This window comes from Danio rerio, chromosome 18 (assembly GCF_052040795.2).
Source record: "Danio rerio strain M-AB ecotype USA chromosome 18, GRCz13ab, whole genome shotgun sequence".
NCBI lineage: Eukaryota > Metazoa > Chordata > Actinopteri > Cypriniformes > Danionidae > Danio > Danio rerio.
Window position 1 is genome coordinate 14,653,827 of NC_141038.1, and position 24,695 is coordinate 14,678,521.

Below are 24,695 nucleotides of genomic sequence, written 5' to 3' on the forward strand. Positions count from 1 at the left end.
ACATGCTTTTCTTTTTTTTTTTTTTTTACAGCTCATTGTGTTCTGCATCCTGATTGGCTGTAGACCATTGTCAATCAATCTCCTCCGTGTCTCCTTACAGAACAGAATGTGTTCAGCTTGCTAAATTAACATAAATCTTGGATCGCTAGCAGTGCGAGTTTCAACAAGGATGCAAAAAGGGTCGTAACTCTCGGCAGCAAGACCATCGTAAAGGGGGTTCTAAACCGGATGTGCAAGATCTTCTAAAACAGCTGATATTTCTACTGTGCCACTGAGCATCAGCAGAATAACTTTGAATTTGTATGTCCCATGTATGTTACTTCCAACTGTCATGTGTGTGGCACATCCGGTGTGTGACCCCCCTAAAGATGGAGTCTGCTTTAGCTTTGTGGATCAGAGACTGCAGGATAAAGAACATTATGCTAGATGGCAACATTATCCGCACAAAAGCTAAAAAGCGTCATCTTTTGCTGACAGCGAAGAATGTTTGCGTCTGACAACAGGTTTTGATCTTTGGTTTTATTCTATAATACTGGGCTTATTATTCTATGAAGGTTTAAACTTTGAGAGAGTTTAAACAAGAGAGAAAAGTGTGAAAATGCCTGTCTGAAAAAAAAGTGTATAAATTGTGTAGCGAGAGGTTTCACAGCCCTAAAACTTCTAAAATAATTGTAGAAAATAAAGCTGACTACTTCGCGGATTTTGCCCATTGAGGGTTATTTTTAAAACATAACTTCCGTGAATAACAAGGGATCACTGTATACACTAGGGCTGTCCAAATTCAGTCCTGAAGGGCTGGTGTCCTACTGAGTTTAGCTCCAAGTTGCTTCAACACACCTGCCAGGAATCTAGATATACTAGATTCTAGTATATCTAGTAAAAGCTTGATTAGCTGGTTTAGGTGTGTTTGATTAGGGTTGGAGCTAATCTCTTCAGGACACCGACCCTCCAGGAGCAAGTTTGGACACCCCTAGTATAAGCGAAAATCTGAATATTTACTATTTATTATACTATTTTGTATTAGGATTTCTGCATCAGGGTGCTTTTAAAGATCTTTTAAGACCATCAAGAATGAAAATTTAAGCTAATATAGAGCTTATTGCAATTTTATTAATTGCTAAGCAGAATTATTTTTTTTTGCCTCATCAAAAACCAATTAGTTATGTCTTAGCCACATATTTTAAATAAAGTCAAAACAACCAGACCCTAGTAAAATATATATTGCATTTTTTTTTTACATATCTTAACAAAAAAACTCTTTAAAACTTTAATAAACTAAATGTATGCACAACTGACTGTTATAATAAAGACTGTTTTAAATAGAGTTTAGCTAATGTATTGTTGGTGTATGGATGTGTGCTTGTTTGATTGGGTAGCTTTACATAAAGTAAGACCTGTTAAAAAAAGACCTACAACAGCATATTACAGTGAATTTAAGATGTTTAAGATGTACAATTTTGTGTTTGAAACTGAAGACATTTTAGGACTTTAAGACACCCTGTGAATATTTTTTGTATTTGATACTTACATTAACTCAAATAAGTCAACAAGAATCACGATTTCTGCTAAAAATGATAAACATTAAAAATATTGATAATAAAGTTTATATTTTATTTTAAACTGACAAACTTGTTGACAAATGGTTTTCTTTTCTTGTTATTCAAAGAACTGAGGAGCATCAGTTTCAAATCAATGATATCTATGACCAAGCAGGTTCAAAAATAAAAACAAAATCAGTCGTAATAGACGGAAAACTAGATTAAAACATTGAATCTTGTATTTGGTGATAATATACCACAACAAGCCATTTTAAAAAAGCCACTCATATTACTGGGTTGTTATAAGGGTTAAAGCACACATTTGTTTTCATTAATACACTGTTTTGCTGGCAGGAGTCTGTTTGAAAAAGGAAACGAAAAAAAATTGTCACTCACCTGTGAATGAACTTCTTGACCACTTCCATGCCGGCGTTAAGCTCATTCAGAGCTAAAATATACTCCTGAGTAAAGAGACGGAGTCTGGGGCATTTCCCGAAGTCCTGGAACAAAACAAAAGACAAGGAGAGTTAGAAGACGAGGGAGCAGATACAGTATGTGTGAATTCAAGAGTATGGCTAGTGAAATTTGAGCACCCACCATGTTGTGTTTGAGGATTCTCTGAACCACAGGAGTGAACACTTCAATCACCACCATTGACCGAGGACGCTCTCTACAGTGCTGCACAGAGGAACACATTTCATATTAATATATGTAAACCATTAGAAGAAATTACTTGAGAGACGGATGATATCAAACAATAACATTACACAATGCACTATCATTCATATGTCTGGGGTCAGTCAGATTTGTTTTTATTTTTTTGAGTCTCTTACATTCACAAGGCTGCATTTACTTGATTACATATAAAATATAATAAAAATTGGAATATTTATTACTATATTTTGGAATATTTATTATATTTATTATTATTATTATACAATATTTTTACTATATATATATATATATATATATATATATATATATATATATATATATATATATATATATATATATATATATATATATAAATGTTTATCAAGGCTGCATTTATTTGATCACACATGTAGTAAAAATAGGAATATTATTTTGTTCATATACCTCAAGAAGTTAAAAAAAATCCTTATATTTAAATATACTTTAAATTATTTTCATAACATTTAGGTTATATTTTTATTTTAAAAAGCTTTTCTAATCTCAACTGAAATGTACGGCTACTTGTTCATGATGGCATGATCATGGCTAAGAAAGTTATCCTTTGTTTCTGGGAAAAAAATGTTATTCCTTTCTTTTCTGACTGGCTTCTTGGACTTGCCTTTACTTTAAATTTGGAAAGAAAGAAATATATGCCATCTCTGGGGATTTTGCAAAATTTGATCAAATGAGGGATCTAGTTTTTTATTTCCAACACAACATAAAGACTTAAAGAAGATTTTAAAGTTTTTTTCCCCCTCTTTACATCCATTGCAATGTCTTTTTGTAGGTCATACAAGTCTTGTAAGTCGCCATTTTCCCTGGTTTCATGCTTTATTTTTTATTTTGCACAGATTATTGTTACTTGACAGGTTTGTCTGTCTTTTCCTTGTCTGCAAAACTATAATAAAAATATACATTCAAAAATATAAAGTATAAAATATAAAAAATATATTTAAAAATAAAAAGCCTTTCTGGTGATTCTCATTATCAATGTTGAATACAATGTTGAAACGCTTAACTTTTTTTTTCTAAAAAACTGCATAAAACTTTCAGACTTCAAAAAGAACAGCATTTATTTGAAATAGAAATACTTTGTAAGATTTATCGCCTGTGATTAAAATAAATAATTATTTAAAAAAGGAAAAAATTATAAACTACTGATTCTTGAAGGCTAGTGTGTCTATTTGTTTTGTATATTTTTAGTTTCTTAAAATGTATAACCATACGCTATTAGCTAATATTATCTATTTTTAAATTTAAACTAGATTTTGGCACATTTATTCATTAAAAAAAATGTGAAAATCTGAAATAGATGAAACTTCTAATGCAACCAACTTCTTCTTGAACTGTAATTTCATGAACAGAATAAATAAATAAATGAACTAGGGCTGCACGATATTGGAAAAATCTGATTTTGCGGTATTTTAGATTTCAGCGATAAATATTGTGATATAAATACAGTTTCCAATATAGTTTGAATAGCACTATTCAATGGTTTTCTGGGGAGTCTAAACAGTATTTCGGTACAGAAATTGAATAATCACAATACAAAACAATACTTTTCTTACTTTGTTTGTTTTTTTTTTCTAATCCAAACATCAAAAAATTCTTGCAGCAACTAAAACTATTGTTTTGTTTTTAACTTCAGAAGAAATTAGTCAAAAATAAGAGTTAATAAAACAAGCTACATTTTCTGTCACAGGGGTAAGTAAAATAATCTTATTAACGCTTTGAAAAGTATAAACTTTATAGAAGAATCTATAAATCTATAAGTAAGAATCTTTATTTATGTTGCATAAGTCAATAAATACAGTAAATAAATATAATTTTATAGCTTCTGGTCAACTTTAATTCAGACTCAACATTGCATATCCTGTGATGTGACTATTGCGGATTGGCACATTGCGATATCAATGAAGAAACGATATATTGCGCAGCCCTCATTTATACAAAAATGAAAAATTACAACCAGCAATAAAAAATCTATTTGTTAAATAAAACTAATAGTAATAATAATTATGAACACTTGTATTTACCTTGCAGAAGAATTCGCACAGGTCAGGGGGAGGGTGGTTATTCTCCAGCAGGGGTGCGATGGCCTACAGACAGATTTGACCCATTAGTCACCTTCCCCACAGACATGAAGAGTCTTGCTGCTTTTTCAGCCATGCTTTAAGGAAGTGCGCAACCTTCAGCGCCCCATCCAGCACATCTAGGCATTCAAGCCCTGTTTCTATGGGAGTTCGCTCCACTTTCAAATCAATTTTATTCCAGAGCATGAGCCTCAAGATATATTACGTAACCCTGCCTTGTTAGCAATGCAGTTTAACAGGCTCTTATTTGAATGCAACATGCATCTTCATATTTTCTAAGTTACAAAAAAAAAAAAAACTAAAAGCAGCCCTACTCACCACAATGATGTTTTCGTGGTCCTGAGCGCTGAGGTTAGTGTTCTGGGAAGGAAATGACACGACAAAAAAAATGGTTGAGAATTCATTGGCCAGCAATGCCATAGCTAAATAGCTCAATCCCTGTTTTTAAAACGTTCAAACTCTTTTTGGGAAAGCCTGTGTGATTCAAGGATACATCAGCCATTTGACTGGAAGTCCTTTTTAAAAGATTCACATGCTCGCTATAGGTGGGATTCAAAGATATAATCTTCATCTGCAAATCAGAGTGCAGATGCAACCGATATTTCCCTATATGCAAACACTGGAGGTCTTTGTTCTGAAGAAGATCACAGCATTGCTATGTGAAAAAGAAAGTCTAGCTAAACCACAGCTACACACACACACGCATGCAGAGGTAACTTTTATAAATTGATTAAACTCAAAATGAGATGCAATGTACACCTCAATTCACAAATGACACTCATAATGAAAAGAAAAACAGAACGCTGCAAGAGATCTGACAACACCATGTTAGAAAGTGAATGATTTTTTTTTTTACACTTGACAAAAAACATACAACGGAAATATTTTCTAAACAAAATCCTCTAGATTTGGACATGTAATATAGATGTTTTTTGGTAAAATAGCTATTTGTTAATATTTTATTGATGTAATAATGGCTTTTTTTGACGTGCTACTTGACCATTTGCTCTTTTGACTAATCGCATTAAAGCAAGACAAATTACACATTGAACATTAAAAATAAAGCAATAAAATGAAACTAGGCATGGGATGATAACTGGTTTCAAGGTTTACCACAGTTTAGAAAAGTCACAATTTTTAAAATAGCTAAGGTATTTGTAAGGTTTATAATGTGTTTTTTATAAAGCCTGACATGGGGCAGCACGGTGGTGCAGTGGGTGGCACAGTCACCTCACAGCAAGAAGGTCGCTGATTCAAGCCCCTGATGGTCAGTTGGCATTTCTGTGTGGCGTTTGCATGTTCTCCCCGTGTTCGTGTGGGTTTCCTATGGGTGCTCCGGTGTTCCCCACAAGTCTAAAAACATGTGGTATGGGTAAATTGGGTAAGCTAAATTGTATGTGTGTGAATGAGTGTGTATGGAAATTTCCCAGTGATGGTTGCAGTTGGGATGGTGGCATCCACCGCGTAAAACATATGCTGGATTAGTTGGCGGATCATTCCTCTGTGGCGACCCTAGATTAATAAAGGGACTAAGCCGAAAAGAAAATGAATGAATTAAGCCTGACATGTTTACCGTTTCAAAATATCATAAATGTTTCCTAAAATAAAACGTCTTTTGTTCAATTTCATCAAAAGCTGTTTTTTTTTAACCCAGTCGTTTAAGAAGAACTTATTTTAGAGGCAGTAATCACAACACTGTGATACCATGATATTTTTATCCAAGGATATCATACTGTCAGAAACGCCAGATACCGGCCCATGCCTAAATGAAACTACGTTTAACTTTAAAGAAAGAATGCATAAGCTGAAAATATTATTGTATAATACAATTTTAAAGTATTTTACAATTTTTAGAGCATTTTTATTTACAATTTTAGAGTAAATCTGAAATATCTGAAATTTCATTTAAATAATCATATACTGCACCCTTATTATTATATATATATTTTTATTTTGTGTAAACAAATTATTTAAATATCAAATAAAATATATTCAAAAATCCAAGTAAATAATATAGTGTAGAAATAATATATACAGGGGATTTGGTAACTATAACCACTTCAAAAAGTAATAGCTCACTTATCTTCAATTTTTTTTTCTTAAAGTATGCACTAAACAAGACAAGGACAAGGTCTACAGATAATTCTCTTGTCTTCATGCTTTGTTTGTGCTTTGTCATGCACTATCAACCCTGGGACCTTATATAGACAGGTGTGTGCCTTTTCAAATCATGTCCAATCAACTGAATTTACCACAGGTGAACTCCATTTAAGTTGCTGAAACATCTCAAGAACAATCAGTGGAAAATTATATGTACATACTTATACTTATGTACATGTGATTTGTCAGGTTTTTTATTTTTAATAAATATTCAACAATTTAAAAAAATATTTTTTCACATTGTCATTTTGGAGTATTGTCTGTAGAACTTTAAAGAAATAAATTAATTTAATCCATTTTTTTAAAAAAGGCAAAAATGCGATGATTTGTAATGGCAAGACAGTTCACCAGAAGCATTTGGGCTGACTAACTGAAAATGAAGTCTTTGTGCATTGTGTTGTTTCAGCCTATTTTAGGTGAGTAGTTCAAACAAAACAAAAAAAACAAAACAAACAGTAAACTTAATCTTTTGAGTGTACCTCAGCCAGCAGGGTGGAGATGATGTGCAGCGGGGCCTGATGGATGGACTCGTCCTGGAGGGGCGAAGTGAGGGCCATGTCCACCAGAGAGCGGATCTCCTTCAGAACAACATCCCAGCGGCTCGGGTTATTCAGAACCTTGCGGTACTTGTAGATCTTTTTCTGCAAATGAGTCACACACACACACCTGCCTTTTACCGGTGTAACCAACAGTTATGAAACTGACACACATTTGATCAGCAGAATGCAGCAGTTGTCGCATTCTGATTACATTACTGCGTGAAGTATCACAGCAATTTTTATCCAGAAATGATGGGTTTATGGGGTTTGAATGTGAATTAATTGATTTTAGTTTGTTTACAACCACATAGACTTCATTTGGCAACATTTTTAGATATTTAGATCATGATACTAAACCATAACAAACCATTAATTAGCACAAACAGCTTAATAAACTACAAATTAGCCGTTTATTAATAGTTAATAAAGTAATAAGTTGGGTTTAGGTTTTGGGTAGGATTAGACTATATTTTAGATCAGTGTTTCTCAACCACGTTCCTGGAGGACCAACAACATTGCATGTTTTGTATGTCTCCTTTTTCTGTCACACCCATCACAGGTCGATCAGTGTCTATATCTAATGAGCTGGTGATCTAAATTAGGTGAGAAAACATGGAAAATGTGCAGAGCTGGTGGTCCTCCTGGAACGTGGTTAAGAAACATTGCTTTAGAACTACTAATAAACAATCCTAGTAATGGGCAGGTGATAAGTCAGTACAGCATGAATTGTGAACTAAACAAAAGTGTTTTCCTTATTTTTTATTATTTCTTTAAAATCACACTTTACTTTCTCACTAGTTATTTATTTTTTTGGTGTTTTTTTTACATCATTTAAACTTTTCCCATCGCTCTCAAAATATGACTGGAAACTACTTGACGCATACAAATTTCTGCTTACAAGTGAGGTATATTGTTTCCGCTACATACATCATCATGTCTCAAATTTCAAATCAAGGATGAGCCGCACTGAGATGTTTGTTCCCTTAATAACCATTACCAATATATAATGGGGACAACGTTTTTTTTGATGGAAAAGAAGTCACAACTGAGGTCACAGTTTAATATACAGATTTTTTTTTACTTTCTAACATACCTAAATGGTGAAATGACAGTGCTGACTTCTGTAAAAAAATCTTTCACATAATGTGACTTGATTGAACATGATGTACAATAAGAACGGCTGCTTGCAAGTTTATTGTTTCCTTCAAACATCATCTCTTGATTCGACTCTGCGGTCTCCTTGGTAACTTAAGATATACTTTTATAAGTCTTTAATGGGGAAAACTGTTTTTGATGAAAATGACGCCACAACTAAGGTCATAAACTGTAGAAAAAACATAACATTATCGTAAATGTCTTTGAAAAACATTTAAATGTGAAAATGTTGCTGGTAATGTCTCAGCCTTGCTGAGGGCAATATCATAGCTGGCTAATTTTATGTCAAATGAACATAATTGTGCACAATAAAACTAAATTACAGCTTAACTGGTTATGATGCACAATAACAAAATCGTAAAAGATATTTATACTTCAAGTTACACACGTCAGTGACTTCTTTGTCTTGGTAAGGTGCTAATTTAACAGATAACTATTTTTATAAGATTAAAAAAAAAATACAATCTGACAAAGTTGATCTGGGCAGTGCACAGAATAAAAACTACTGCTGACAAGTTATGTTTATTATTTCATAAATCTCCTATAACTTATCTTAAATGACTTAACTGCTTGAAAGCAAAGTATTTATTCTTTCTTTTTTTTTTCTGCTTAGTCCCTTTGTTAATCTGGGGTTGCCACAGCGGAATGAACTGCCAACTTATCCAGCATATGTTTATGCAGTGAATGCCCTTCCAGCTGCAATCTATCACTGGGAAACACCCATACACTCCCATTCACACATATACACTACGGACAATTTCAGCTTACCCAATTCACCTGTACCACATGTCTTTGGACTGTGGGAGAAACTGGAACACCTGGAGGAAACCCACGCGAACACGGGGAGAACATGCAAACTCCACACAGAGATGCCAACTGAACCACCCGAAGCTCGAATCAGCGACCTTCTTGCTTGGAGGCGACAGCGCTATCCACTGCGCCACCGCGTCGCCGGAAACAAAGTATATACTTTGTAAAATCATTATATTAAAAAAAAATTTAGTTTTTGGTGGAAATGCCACCACAACTGAAGCAAAATAAATTGACGCAAATAAATTGGTAGCCAATAATCTAATATTAAAGGGGGCATGTTGTCTCTGGTATCCCAAGAAACGCAAAATACAGCATAGATTATATATAGCAGGAAAAATAAGTATTGAACACGTCATGTTATTTCCTGTGAATAATATTTCTAAAGGAGCTGCTGCCATGGAATTGAACCAGATTTTGGTAAAAACTCCAACAATACAAACATAAAAAGTAAACAAAACAAAAAAACTTAAAGCTGAGTTATGTGTAATAACAATAAAACGCCAAAATGCATTGATCAGGTGTTAGTTTTTCCACAGACTTCAACAAAGACTGTAAAAATCTTGATGGTTCTGTGGTTCTCATCTATCAAATCTGATATTTGCTTTGTATTTTCTATTGGATTCGAGTCAGGTGATTGACTGGGCCATTCTACAGCTTGATTTTCTTTCGCTGAAAGCATTTGAGAGTTTCCTTGGTTGTGTTTTGGCTCAGTGTTTTGCTAAAATGTCCAGCCTGGTTTCATCTTCATCATCCTGCTTATGTAGATGTTGAACTGAAGCAGCGAACATTAATTTACACTGACGAAGGGCAGAGGGTTGCTGAATAACTACTGAGAGATTTCAGGTGCTGTCTGGGCTTTCACTGCACTTCAATGCCTTCGTTTCTTTGTGTGTTCAATACTTTTCTTTTATTGTTTATTTTGCATAACTTAAATAGTAAACTAATCAGATATGTTTACATAGCATATATGGATTTTTTTTGGTTGTTACCAACCTCCGGGGAAAATTTTAAGTCAACAGCACCTTTAGAAATAAGTTTTCCAAGAAACGTTGACAGTTTCAATTCTTATTTTCCCTGCTGTACTATACTATGCTATAAATGGCCCTTTTTGGATAGAAACAAAAACAGTTTTTCTGTGTCTCTTCAAATGCAAATAACGTTTACACTTGAAAGTTACACACAATACACACGTTATGTGTTAAGCATAAATACTATGCATATGCACAATATGACCTTTAAATCTATTCACACTATAAAAGTTTCATTCTTCCTTTACAGAAAGAAAAATTCACACCGCAAAGCTAAAACTCTGAAATCATCTTGTCGATCATCAAAGCGGGAGCATCTTAAGAACACCCACATACTTATAAAATAATACTCTCACTTTAAACCATGCAGAATGTCATTACGCCAATGCTTTTTGCAAATCGAGCCTTCCTAGACATATGACCTTACCTTCCACTGTATAGAGTGAAACCACTGGTCCCGCAGATAGCTGTTAGCAGCCTGTGAGCGCACACAAACATTCACAATATGAGTCAGAGTGTCATCGCAACATAGGTGTCATGAAACATGAGGGGGCTGGATGTACCTGCAGCAGAACCGTTCCTCCAGGGAAGCTGAGCTGGACACAGTATTTGGGAGCATTGTCCCAGGACAGCAGCTGCAGGTCTTCTATGGTGCTGTAGGACAGAGGGGCCTCCATGTATCCTGTGGGCTGCAGAAACAGGAAGAGACACGTTTAAGTTTGCAGAAAATGACTCATGGCTTTAACACCTCTTAAAATGAGCTTTGTATACCGCATTTATAAAAGCTCGGTTGGTTTCGTCATTATAAGGGAAGGAGAAAAAGGTTTTGTTTGTCTTCTAGAGAAAGTCTTATTTGTTTTATTTTGGCTAGAATAAAAGCAAAAAGCATTTTAAGGTCAATATTATTAGCCCCCTATTTTTCAATTGGCTATAAAACAAACCAGTGTTATACAATGACTTGCCAAAATTACCAAAATTAACCCATTTATGCCAATAAGTTGCACTTTAAGCTGAATACTAGTATCTTGCAAAATGTGCCGTTTAATCATTTGCATAGAATATCATATGGAAATAATATGATGGCTGATCTCTGGATGTCAACATGCTTTCAAAGATGCATCGTCCAGCTCTTAATGTACTTTCTGTGTGCAAGCATCACCCATGATTATACTTCAGGTATACTTCAGTTTAATTTTGAAATTAAACTGAGTTCAGCACGGGAGAAGTATCAGTTTTATAGTATTTCTATAAAAATAATTACATTATTTTAATCATGACAGATGGAAAAACACAAAACTAAAGGCCTGTTGTAGTTGTACTTTATTCCTGCTGTGAATGTACAGAAATATTAGAGTAACCTTCTTTTTTTTAAACATTTATGTTTAACAAATAACTATAATAAATTTACCTATAACATATTTTCTTCTAGAGAAATTATTATTTGTTTTATTCTGGCAAGAACAAAAGCTCTTAATAATAATAATAAAACAAATATTTTAAGGTCAATGCTATTAGTCCCAATGACTTGAAAATTACCCTAAAGCAGAGGTGTCCAAACTTTCCTTATAAAAGGGCCAAAAACCAAACTTGATTGAGGGTGGTGGGCTAAAACTTTTACATTAAAATTGCCATGGTGATGTCTTAATTTATTTAGATTTAAAAATAAATAGAAAAAATACTTTAATCATATTAATAATTAAATATATATATTTTAACATCCTAATGTAAATGTTTTTTATTGATTTGCTTATTGCTGTCTTGCTTCTATCTTCGAGTGACAGAATTTACACACAAAATAAATCTGATTTATGCACATTTAACTTAAACATTTAATTTCAGTTTGCTTTTTGCTACTCAACAATAAAACAAACTAACAAACAAACAAACAAACAAAAGATTACTTTAAACTAGATATGACAATCTCTGTTAAAAGGCATTCACCCCAACCTTCTTCCTCTCATCTATTTATTTTGTTGATTAAGCTTCATATTGATAAGTGTACATTTTCCAACAAAAACCCTGTTTTAATTTGCTTTATAAGGAACTGAAAATTTAGTTTTGTACTTTTCAAAATAAAGCTAATAGAAAGGCCATTAAAACGGTCCATTTGTGCTCTATTTTCAAAGTTTTTGCTTAAAGTAAAGGTCCTGCTTGTTTGTAGGAATTTTATTCATACTCTTGTTTATTGTGTTCATTTTATTTCTTATTTTTTTGTGTTATTTACCTTCTATCACCCAGGCATCATTTTATTTTGTTTGTTCTATTGTCATGTATTTGTTGTTTAAAGCATAATAAAACCCCTCTCCCTCTCTTCTCAGATGGGATTTCAGGCCAATCAAAGGTTACCATGGACCAACTTTGGCCTGCGGGTCCTAGTTTGGGCAACTCTGCCCTAAAGGCTGATTTATACTTCTGCGTCAAACACATGCATATGCAAGCCCTTGCCTTGGCTGACAAGTACCTTTAAAAAAAATTGAGTAACGACACGTAGTGCAAGCTCTGTGATTGGTCAGCCTGCTAGCAGTGACAAGTGTGGGCTGTGCTAAGAGCCTTAAGCTAGATGGAACTAGTGTTCACAAATGTACAGTCTCGTGAAGAAGCTCCAGATGGAAACTTTTGTTTTGTGTTTACCATATGATTAAAGTCGTTGCATGTCTGCTGGTTACCGCCTCTAAATGGGTGAGTTTTGTACATGAATGTATTGTTCAGTAAAAACAAAACACCTTTTGAAGAACACAGAAGAACATAAAAACCTCACTGCCAGCTACAGCGTTTCGGAAGTGTCATTGCAGAGCAAAACAAACAGTGTGCAGAAGTATAAATGCACGACTACGCGCAAGGCAGGCATTGTGGGTCATGGCAATTACTCGACGCAGTTGTATAAACCAGGCTAAACTTGCCTAGTTAACCTAATTATTGCAGTTAAGCCTGTAAATTGCACTTTAAAGCCTGGTTTATACTTCTGCGTCAAGTGATCGGCGTGACCCACGGCGCATGCAGTGCGCATAGCTGTGCATTCATACTTCTGCGCGCTGTTTCTGTAGCTCTGCGATAACACTTCCCAAACGCTAGCTGGAGGTAGGTGTTTATGTTCCTGCGTCGAGTTTCTTCGCCGGTGTTTTGTTTTTTCTGAACGCTTCCTTTATGTGCAAGTGGTTCAAACTCGCTGATTTTGATTTTGTGTATTTTTTGAGAGGTGCACGTCAGCGATGCCGACGGCCACTGCGAGGGCTATGCATCCACGCGTAGGCTGTGCCATAGCTACGTGTGCGCTTGATGCAGAAGTATGAATCAGCCTTAAGCTGAACACTAGCATCTTGCAAAATGACTATATAATCTTTGAAACGGTTTAAAAAGACAAAATAAATTATTTATTAAATCTATTATGTTTAAACATAATTTAGGGTTTACTGGTATATTCCGATTAAAAAATGAATTTATTTTAGCCATAACAACCCTAAGCATTAGGCATTAGCACGCGTTTTTGCTTCACAAAACAGCATTAAGTTTCAAAGAAGTCTGACATTGCATGTTCTTATTCCATCAACAGACCTAGATAGTGGACAATGGTATATAAATAAAACCTCTAACATTTCCTTCTCCATTCAGGCCACAAATTTACAGTGAACTGGTGGTTCCTCTTCTCTGCGATTTTTAAATGGCTACAGAAGCTTCTCAGTTTCCACTATTTGTCACACTCAAGTCCGCTCATTTCTCAGTTCCACTCCTGACTGAAGTGTCGCTGGTCACATGACGTCAAATGTCAACAGGCTGTTCCCCATCTCCTTCCCTCTACAATAGCAAACTGCGGCTCTTCCTTTATTAGCCGGCCCTCCCCCCTCCGCCGCCCGGCAACAGGCTCTTCCATTATTAGCAGCACCCTCCCTCAGCTTCTTTGCACAAACAGGCTATTGCTTTATTTGCGCTGCTCTCCCTCTAGACTCGAACCAAACCACAGTTCCTGTATTTGTGTCAGCCACCCAGTTCAGCAGAGCAAACAAGCTGTTCCTTTCTTTGACTCGTCCTCTTTGCGTCTCTCGCTCGCTCAAACAAACAGGCAGTTCGTCTCTGTATAAGCCAATAAAACAGGCCTGTCTTTTATTTACATCCCCCACTCTTAGGTGGCTGTTCTGCACTGAGGCCATTGCACCCTCTGTTGCAGATCTCAGATTCATCTTCCTCTTTTAAGAGTCGGTGTTATAGATGAATTAGTAAATATGAATGTTCTTTATTGGCATTAATGATTCCATGATATATTTTTAGGATTCATTGCACAATAGGCTCTTTAAATCACTGAAACTGACTTCGGACGTCAAATTGGTCCATTCAGGAATTCATCTTCACTGTAAAAATAAATGCTGGTTTCCACACTGTCTATTTGTGCTGGGACAATATGAAAGAATTAAGTTAGCTTATTAATTATTATGAATTGAAGTTAATTATTAAGTTATTATTAAGTCCCTTTATTAATCTGGTGTCACCACAGCGGATTGAACTGCCATCTTATCCAGCATGATTTTTACGCAGCAGCCAAGCGCAACAAACGGCCAATTTAGCTTTCTCAATTCACCTACAGCGCATGTCTTTGGACTGTGGGTGAAACCAGAGCACCCGGAGGAAACCTACATGAACACGGGGAGAACATGCAAACTCTACAGAAATGATAACCGACTCAGGCGGGGCTCGAACCAGCGACCTTCTAGATGTGAGGCGATCATGCTACCAACTGCGCCACCAGAATGCCTTTATTAATACATTATTATTAATCTTTTTAAGTATAAATTGGGTCTTTACATAAGAAATATAATTTAATTATCACTGTCTTCAATATAAACATCTTGTCTTTTTTAATGTAGTCCCTCGCATAAAGATGATGACATCAGACTGTCTGTAGCATTTTAAACATTGTAAACCCCCAGTCATTGCTTCAAATATCATCATTTTTACCCTTCATTCATAAGAGGATATACAGTTAAAGTCAGAATTATTAGCCCCCCTGAATTATTAGCCCCCGTTTATTTTTTCCCCAATTTCTGTTTAACAGAGATAAGATTTTTTTTTTCCACACATTTCTAAACATAATAGTTTTAATAGCTCATTTCTAAAAACTGATTTACATTATCTTTACCATGATTACAGTAAATAATATTGCCTACATATTTTTCAAGACACTTCTATACAGCTTAAAGTGACTAGGCAGGTTAGGGTAATTAGGCAAGTTATGTATAATGATGGTTTGTTCTGTAGACTATAAGGAAAAAAATAGATTAAAGGGGATAATAATTTTGTCCTTAAAATGGCTTTTAAAAAATTAAAAACTGCTTTTATTCTAGCTGAAATAAAACAAATAGGACTTTCTATAGAAGAAAAGATATTATCAGACATACTGTGAAAACGTCCTTGCTCTGTTAAACATCATTTATTAAATATTTAAACAAGAAGAAATAATAATAATTAATAATTCTGACTTCAACTGTAGATCCATACCATGATACTACATTTTTTCATATAATGAATCACAACTCCATTAGCAGGCTTGTGTATAATGAATCATGTGCCACACGTGAAGCAAAACAAGTTCCCGAAAATGCCAAAAACCCAGATAAATGGCTCAAGTCTAGCTGTCGCTCATATAATCATGGTAAATCTCTCACCATGGGTCTTTTTCTTTGTAAAAATCTACAGCACAGTGCAACCTCTTTAAAGGTTGTCATGGCTACGATATCCTGTATGACGATGTGATAAGTGAACTTGCACCGAGCCTGATGTTCAATCTGCTTATCTTCATGTCACTTGCTGTCCTCTCTCTCTCTCTCTCTCTCTACCCTTCCTTCTCATTCCAAGAAGTCCTTCTTTCTTCTCATTCAGTCTGTTTTTCATGGTGCAATTCTTCCTTAAGGAGGAGTTGAATAGCTCTTCTCTCCACCATTGCTATGTTGCCATGGAAACAAAGAGATGAAATAGAGACATATGTTTTTTTTTTTGTTTTTTTTGTTTTGTTACCAGGGAGATCCAGATGGAAAACGATGTGGAGAAAAACATCAGTGTGTTCAGGTGGCATCTCTATAACTGACAAACTGATCTGAGAGAGCTCCTGTCAGCATTGAAGCCACTAAACCGTGAGAAAAGCATTGGTTCCTCAAGCCACTGGTGATGTTATGATGATATGTAAAATAGTGACATATGGTTACTTCCAATCATATCTGTCCATTATGATATCAAACAATAAATGATCCAAACAGCTGATTAAAGATGTTGCATAATTGACTGACAGCACTCTTGATGGAGAACGCGAAATTTGCTACTATTTTGATGGAAATTAAAAAGTATTTATTATATCAATAATCAATATAGCTTAAGACTAATTCATCTCCAAGCATTTAATTAAACTGCATTAGTCAACAATCACATATAATTTGGCGATCTGCTTTCCATGCATCTAGTTATAGATATCAGAATACACAGTGGTGTATACAGTGCTCAGCATAATTGAGTACAACCCATTTTGAAAATGAATATTTTGATCCATTTCTCAGTGAATATAGACAATGTATTTTGATGCATTTAAACAAAACAGATTTAATAAACAGATATATTTATTAAAATAATAATTTAACCAAACAAATTTAGAAATTGAAGGACAATACAATTAAATTCAAGTGAAATATTGCGAAACAAAATACGACCTACAAAACTTCAACTAAATAGATTTTCTTCTTTTGATTTTTCCTCTTTTTTAAATTTGTATTTAATATTTTTCTATAACATATAAACAGTTTTTGAACCATTATTGTTAGTTATTTTGTTAGATAAGCTACAGATTTGGCTTCAGTATACACAAATATAATATTGTATAGCTTCCTATTAAAAATATGAATTTAAAAGATACATTTGTGAGGGGTGTATTTCTTTGCAGAAGCTGAGTACTGCATACACAAAAAGACCACTGGACCAGAAGCTCATTATTTTGGTTTTATTTTAAATTATGGAAATACTTTATTTTCATCATAGCAGATAATAAATAAACCTCTAGTTATGAATGATAATTTTGCACTAACCTATTTAAACATTTTATTTTTCCATTCTTCATTTTAAAACATTTTAAAACTCCTTTCAGATGATTGTAGTTAAGTTTAGTATTTTTATTTATTCTTTAAATGAAATCACCTTAAGCTCACCAAGGTTGAATCTTTATCATTTAAACAGAAAATTTATTTTGAGGGGTTATATTATTATAACTTACTTCCCAGTCTTATTTTGAAGTTGATATTTAGCTACACAATGTTGATGTTTCATAACATCTCATTTTCACAAAGTGGTCGTTAGTGCAACGCTTAACCTCTAACCTGGAGGACCAGGACATATACACATATACTGCTGAAAATTTAGTTTACCCAATTCACCTATATCGCATGCCTTTGGACTTGTAGGGGAAACTGGAGCACCCAAAGGAAACCCACGCGAACACGGGGAGAACATGCAAACTCCAGCCGGGGCTCGATCCAGGGAACTTCTTGCTGTGAGGCGACAGCGCTATCCATAATTACAACTACTTTAAATACATTTTAAAATGTCATTTATTCCTGTGTTATCCAGTCTACAGTGGCGCATGATTCTTAAAAATAAACAAAACTGCACATAATAAATTAACATTAATTTCATGTTTTATTATTTAATTTTGTTTTAAATTTAACACTAATTTTCACAAAACATTTACAATAATTTAACATTTGTTACCTTTAAGAAACTAATATTTAGAGTAAGTCTGGGCCAATAAAGAATATTATATATAAACGCAAAAAACTTTGTCAATAACAATGACAAGCTTTGGGGGACTTTTTTACTCGAATTGATCTAAGAGAAAATCACACAGCAGGAATGAGCAACAATGGGAATCTAGAAGTTTGTTGACATTAGAGATGCACCAAATTTTCGGCCACCGAAAATAAGTTACGCTATTTAATCAACCCTCTAATTTTTGTGGCTTCGGTAATTGTTGCGATACTCTTTTAAATCTGGAAGTATTAACAACTGATATCGAAATATATCATTATCGGTCAATTTGGAAAAGAATATCACCAGGCACTAATTTAGAAATATTATTAATGTTCTAATATTCATTTTAATAATTATTATATAATTTATTACTAGGTTTACAAAGCTACATTTTTCAGTGTCATTACTCCAGCCTCTTCAGTCACACGATGTGCTGATATGATGAACAAGAAATATATCAATTAAAACAGTTGTGCTGCTTAATATTTTTTTGAAAAGAGTTAAAAAAAATTTTTAAAGATATTTGATAGATATAAATTTAATAGACTTGCTGAAATAGAAAGGTTTTCATTAAAAATATTTACTGTAACTTTTGATTGTGCTTGCAGAATAAAACATATAATATATAAATATATATCTACTATATTTAAAATATACTGACACAAAACATTTAAATACTTAAAATTACATTATCCAAAACATTAAATGTCTGTGTGAACGCAAAATATCAAGAGCAAATCATAAACTCACAGCTATCCGCCAGTACCAAAAATCCCAAATGTAATGCAATTAAAAGTCCAGACTGAGAGATCATTATTATTAATTTGTACACTCAAAAATCTTAAAACAGATTACAGGAATTGTTAAAGTCAAAAAAAAAAAAAGGTTCAAACCCATGCAAATAGTGTGCAAATAGAGCAAAATTTTACAACATGGGCACGAAATAAACTGTGACAATGTACTCTCTCCCAAAGTAAACATGGCTTCTTCCAGTTAAACTCTTCACCCATGATATATTAACAGCAAACCATGGCAGGCCAGGAGAAGGAAGCCAACGCAAGCCAAACGAAAAGAAAAAGAAAGCCTTTTAATCCGACTTCACGGTATAGTTTACTCCTTGATCTTACTGTAGAGCTAAAAGCAACAGAAAGCAACACAGAAGCCAAGTTACTGTACAGACAGGCACGACTGCATGCCTATTGGCTCAATACAACACTAAATTCCCAAAGACAGCTGGCTTCAATTAACGCCATATATCTGTTAAAATATCCACATGCACGAACGGCAGTAAAGTCATGCAAATCCAACACACACACACACAGACACAGACACACAGACAGACACACACACACACACACACACACACACACACACACACACACACACACACACACAAGGATTTGGATCAGCACATGTGGCGCATAGACTTGCATACAGTTAAAAACCAAAACACATTTCTTGTGAAATCTAGTACAAAGAAATCCTCAGTATGACGCAAATGTGGCATGCAAATTGCAACGCAGCCAAAACAAAGATAAAGCGAATATTTTAAAACTGCTAAACTATAGGTGGTGCGACTAGCAAACGTTTTTGTATTTTCGTAATTTATCTATCTAGGGACCAAAAATACTTCACTGGGTGTGGGTGAGCTGAACAAGCCGAATTTGAGGCTACCGTCATCCATTCATGCGTCAGCTTAACCACAAACTTGATGATCTGAGATGGTTTATGCGAGACAAAAGGAAATTAGGAGGCCAGCTTCTACATTACGGATGTGGCAACATAAGCTCTGTTTCAAAACCTCAACAGCCAAGTGAGCATGCAAAAAAAAAATTGTTCACACTTAATTAGCACAACTGATATCATATGATAGATTTATCATTTTAATTACACACTCGGAAGGTGTCTGCACCTATGAATTGAATGGCAACACTAAACAGACATCCGGTCAAAAAAAAATATTGAGGTGGCTGATTTGTATGTTATTTGAACGCTTACTCATTTAAGTGAATTTACTGCATTCAACACTGACGAAAATTGATTGGGTATCAACATCTTTTGTTCATGAAAATATACATTCAATTTATCAAGAAGTTAGAAATTATTACATTTGAGCAAGAATGAATTGGCCTAAAACATTGAATTGATTTCAAACAAATCCTCTTGAGATTATGCCAAAATAACCAAAATTCATATTGAAAACTGAATGAGAGAGTTCAATTGGATTTATTTTGTTTAATCTTGAAAAACATGTTACGGCTGGTATTTTTACTTCACAATAGTCCCACAAACATATCTGCGGTCAAAATAAGTACACTGTGTTTTGTTCCTCATAATGAGTTTCTCTTTGTATTCCCTACAGTGACTGTCTGTGGAAGTTAATTTGTTAATTGTAGTAGTACATTGCCTATTAATATGCAATGGATGAACTTTGAGATTAATAACTGTGCCTTAAATCTTTCAAATTTACAGCAACAAAGTGGCAGCTGTGGTTGGTAACATTTTATTGTTTAAATTAAGTAAAAACCATAAAATAAATGTCTATGTTTTGTGGTACATTATTATGTTTTAAATTATACCGTTAATACACCAATACTTTGAAGTACTCACATCTACACATTTTTGTTACACATTTGTGGAATGAAAATTTGTTTTCAAAAATAGATGTAACATAACTTAATGAAAAAAAAAACATCGAAATAAAATGTCAATTTATGATGATTCGCTGTATGTTTTAGGGAAACTTACTGTTCAACAGGTTACAGAGCTTTACAGGTTTTTTTTTACCATTTAACTCATGGCCAATTTTTAGTATACCCAGTTTTTAAAAAAGGTTATTATAGTTAACAAAAAACAAATGAAAAAAATAAAACTGGAATTGAAAAAACTATTTTGTAATCTGAAATAAAAATTTAAATTAGAGTTTTTAAAACTAGAACTAACTGAACCTGTATTGTGTATACAAAATTAACTGAAATTATAACAATTACATTCTTAATTTTTGTCTTTGTAAATGTATTTAATACATAAGCCTTTTAGAAGTCAATGTATTTACTTCGCGATGCCAGTTTTACGCCAGGTGTTTGACCCGTATGGCACATCGGAGTCTGTAATCCTAACGCCACTGGCCGGATCAAGCCGGTCCTCGTCCAGTCAATCCTCGCTGTTGCTCCCACGACAAAAAAAACAAAAAAAACAAGTGGACATGACAGCAACACGGTGACAACAATAATACGATACGAGCAGACACTTAAAAGAATTAATTAAACACATTTGTGTCCAATAATGGCTTTCATTTCTGTATAAGTAATTCTGATCATGAACGAATCGTTCTTTTTAACCGGATCTTCTAAGTGAACCAGTTAAATTACAAATCAAACTGAATCATTTGAAACAATTCACGTCTTGAGTAAGCACTTGTCCATAAACAACTTAATTTTTAACATGCCTGATAGCCCCTCTGACTTGAAATAAACTAATTTCCCAAGTTATTCAGTTACTAAAACAGTACACAGAGAACAGATTTGACAATGGGTGAACTTATACTAATGTCCATGTGTGATTCAGTGAAGCGAACACAAATGGTACATGATAGCCTGATGTGACTTATTTATAATTTTTCACTTAATTAAACATTTAAAAATATTGTTTGTTTGTTTTACAAATAAACACAAAGTTAATAAGCAAAACAATGTGCTAACTTACATTAACTTTATTAAAGTTCATCAACTACACACTAAACCAATCTGACACTGTCAGCTAAAATGGACTTAAAAATGTTGGGAATCCCATTCCAAGATGCCTTCGAACTGCCCCGGAGCAGATCATGTGGATGGCCACGGACAAAGCCCTTTACATTGCGTTTGGCACTCTCTAATGAAAAAATATCTCCAACATACTTCATCTAAATGGCTCCACTGTGTGTTTCTCTTGCATATTTGAAATAATCTCTCTGTAATGCAACAACATCGCCCAGTTCCATCCATCCTTACAGCGACGATAATGAAAAATCGCTGCAATATCAAGACACAAACAACCCAGTACATGCAAAACAATTCATCTGAAACCCTGCCAGTGTTTGAAAATGTCCTCCTAATGACTTTTCTGTGCTACAAAAACAAAGCCAGCTCCTACATCTCAATTACAGAGCATATTTGGATGGTAGCCGAGGGGATCTCAGGGAGCCACAATGGTTTATGTGCCCAGTCATCACCGTAGCCCAGTTTGTTTACAGCGGAAAGCCCAACAGTACCGTTAAAATGGTTTGTTTGTAAGTAAACCCCTTTATTTCTTCCCTGACCTGGTCATATTTAGCAGAACTCATCAAAACCAGACTTGTTCAGCTTTAGTCATCAGTGCTGCTCAAACTGCGATGACTCTTCAGGCATGAACAGTACTGTAGCTAACATGTCCTCAAGCTAAATCCAGATGTACCCAGGTGTTCAGCGCCTAACCCGATCGCAAAACAGCAAAACATGGCACCCAAAAACAGTCGCGCTGTTCTCACCTAGCTATGTAATGTTTATACAAAAGATGTGTTATGTTCTATATGAGCTGCTGTCTCATCTGGTACTTCATCTAATTAACAGGACCTGACTTGAACAGCGACTATACAAACAAAATGGTGTGCTTGAGGGCATTTTGGCATGAATGTGCCTTTAGAGGTTGATCGTTTTAACGAAAGACTGACAGGAAGTATTTATAATGCCTTGCTGTTACGCAAATATGATGTAGACTCCAAGAGCTTAGAAATGAGGGTGAGTCACATCTTTCATACCTTCTAGTGAGATCATTTTCCACCAAAGCGACTGCACTTATCGAAAAACGAGCTATCAAAATGCCAATTGTTGTGTCTTCGCTTAGCACATGGCTTGTTAACCAAATCACAGTGAAAAAGGGGGGGAAATAAAGTATTTATCATCAGACAGACGTCATGTGCTACATCTCCAACGCAAACGAGGTCAAATACTTCAGGAATATCTGGGCGAGATAATGGAATTTCAACCCAAATGACACCCTAGTTTGTCACCAGGTGAGGAAAGCAAACCCTAAAATCGAACGATTTTCATGCTCGGTATTAACAATAAGGCCTTTCTGCTGATATACTGACCTCTTTCTGAAGCACAATGGTTCGATGCACAGTAGAATCACAAACAGGCCAGTCTTTGCCAAAAGAAAACATTAGCCACAGACAACTACCTCCATTAGCTATGGTCAACTGAACACGGGTCACTAGCTAAACATCTTTTAGAGACCTTGCGACTATAGGAGAAAACCAATACTGAGTGACAGGAGTGTCGAACACTAAAAGTATCCTTCATCTGTAAACACTTTGGAATGGTATAAACTTCAGCAAAATGACCGCATAGAGCTGCAAACATAAACATACGGTCTGTGTTTGGCTTGGGTTAATCTCAGCTAGCCTCAGAAATCCCGAGGGCCTCTCAGTGTCAGCGGCTGAGCTTCATCCGACAGTCAGACCGTTGTAAAACAAGCAATCTAATTCATTCTGAAGCCTTCATTTCAGGAAGAAGTCAACGGCTAATTCAATCATATCACAACGATGAAATATAGCTGTAAAATTTAAACCTTTAATTCAATCAGCTGTTTGATGATGACTCCATGAGCAGGATATCCTGAACTGAGAGACTCCAAGAGTCCGTTGGTGCATCTAAGATGGGATTTCGCATCCAAAAATGACAAATGGTAAAATAAAAGCCGCCTTCTTCACGTGCAAAATAAAACAGATAGATATTAGGTGCAAACGTGTGTGTTTTTACTTTTTAAATATGACCGCCATTGAGTGGATTCCTAGAAATCTCCCAGGTGGGTGAATCCGTTGTGACCGTGACACTACTTTTCCATTGGCAGGCCTCTTGAGCCGCAATTAAGATGTATGCAGTTATGTTTTTGAATAACGAAGTATCTGATGAGGTTTAAAATCTGTAGAGATACAAATAAACACCAGTGAGGAAAATAACACGTAGACGTGTTGAGGCTAAAGGTCACATTAGTGAAATTTCACAGACAAATTGAGTCTATTGTCAATAGCGTGTGCAGAGAATGTGTAGTGAGCAACTCGCACAGAAGTCACTTTCAGAGCATGCAGCTTCATTGTTGGTCAGAGCTGTGGATTCACATGACGATCAGCTTGTACTAATAATTTTACATTCCTGATAGCATGAATTACTAGTAATGCAATGCAATGACTGAATTTTACTGATTAAAATTCCTCAGAGCATCCCCTAAGTGTCAAAACATGTAAATTAATACATTGATTTTAGGACATATCTAGGTCTTTTACTTCAAAGATCTAAACAGCATGTGTGATTCATAAGGATCATGAACCTGCAAAAGGCTCAGATATTATTCAAGCAACTCTGCTGCCTTAAAATCCTTCCTCTTGGTTACACAGACAAAAACCTGTACTTTAAATCTGCCTTATTTCCAAGGTTTTTAATCAGAGGAGCATAAACAATGTAGTAAAATGTCAACATCCCACATGAAAGTGGGCTTGAGTTTTTTATAATGTTAAAAACACCTTGTAAACATCGACATTGTCTTTATTTAGGGTTATTTCACCAATACACTGGACTCTTGATCATGGTCTTTAGAAATGGCAAATGATTAATTAAAGTAAAATGCTTGCATATATTTAAATGGAAATTAATGTTATGACTCTGTATGTAATGCCTTATTATTTAGTTGACATCATTTAAGAATCATTCAAATGTCAGCAAGTGCGTCATGTCATCTTGAAATCTCCCTTAAAATAAAATGATGAAGAATTCCTGAAACAAACAACTGTCATAACTAACTGCATCACCATTCTTCCATGCTGGGAGGGAGAAGTAAGTTCCTTGTTTCTTTATATGATTTTGTTCAGTAAATAACAGAATA

At 34.7% G+C, this 24,695-nt stretch overlaps 1 protein-coding gene across 1 annotated transcript in view; it reads right to left on the reverse strand.

Moving 5' to 3' along the window:
- Positions 1-24,695, reverse strand: part of cmip (c-Maf inducing protein) — a 52,397-nt gene that overhangs the window by 24,879 nt on the left and 2,823 nt on the right. Inside the window, exons 2-8 of the mRNA XM_087293009.1 lie at positions 10,583-10,708; positions 10,447-10,497; positions 6,964-7,125; positions 4,643-4,684; positions 4,268-4,330; positions 2,136-2,216; positions 1,935-2,038 (exon numbers count right to left, since the gene is read on the reverse strand). Coding sequence (XP_087149135.1) covers positions 1,935-2,038; positions 2,136-2,216; positions 4,268-4,330; positions 4,643-4,684; positions 6,964-7,125; positions 10,447-10,497; positions 10,583-10,708 — 629 coding nt within the window. The remainder of the gene's footprint in view (positions 1-1,934; positions 2,039-2,135; positions 2,217-4,267; positions 4,331-4,642; positions 4,685-6,963; positions 7,126-10,446; positions 10,498-10,582; positions 10,709-24,695) is intronic.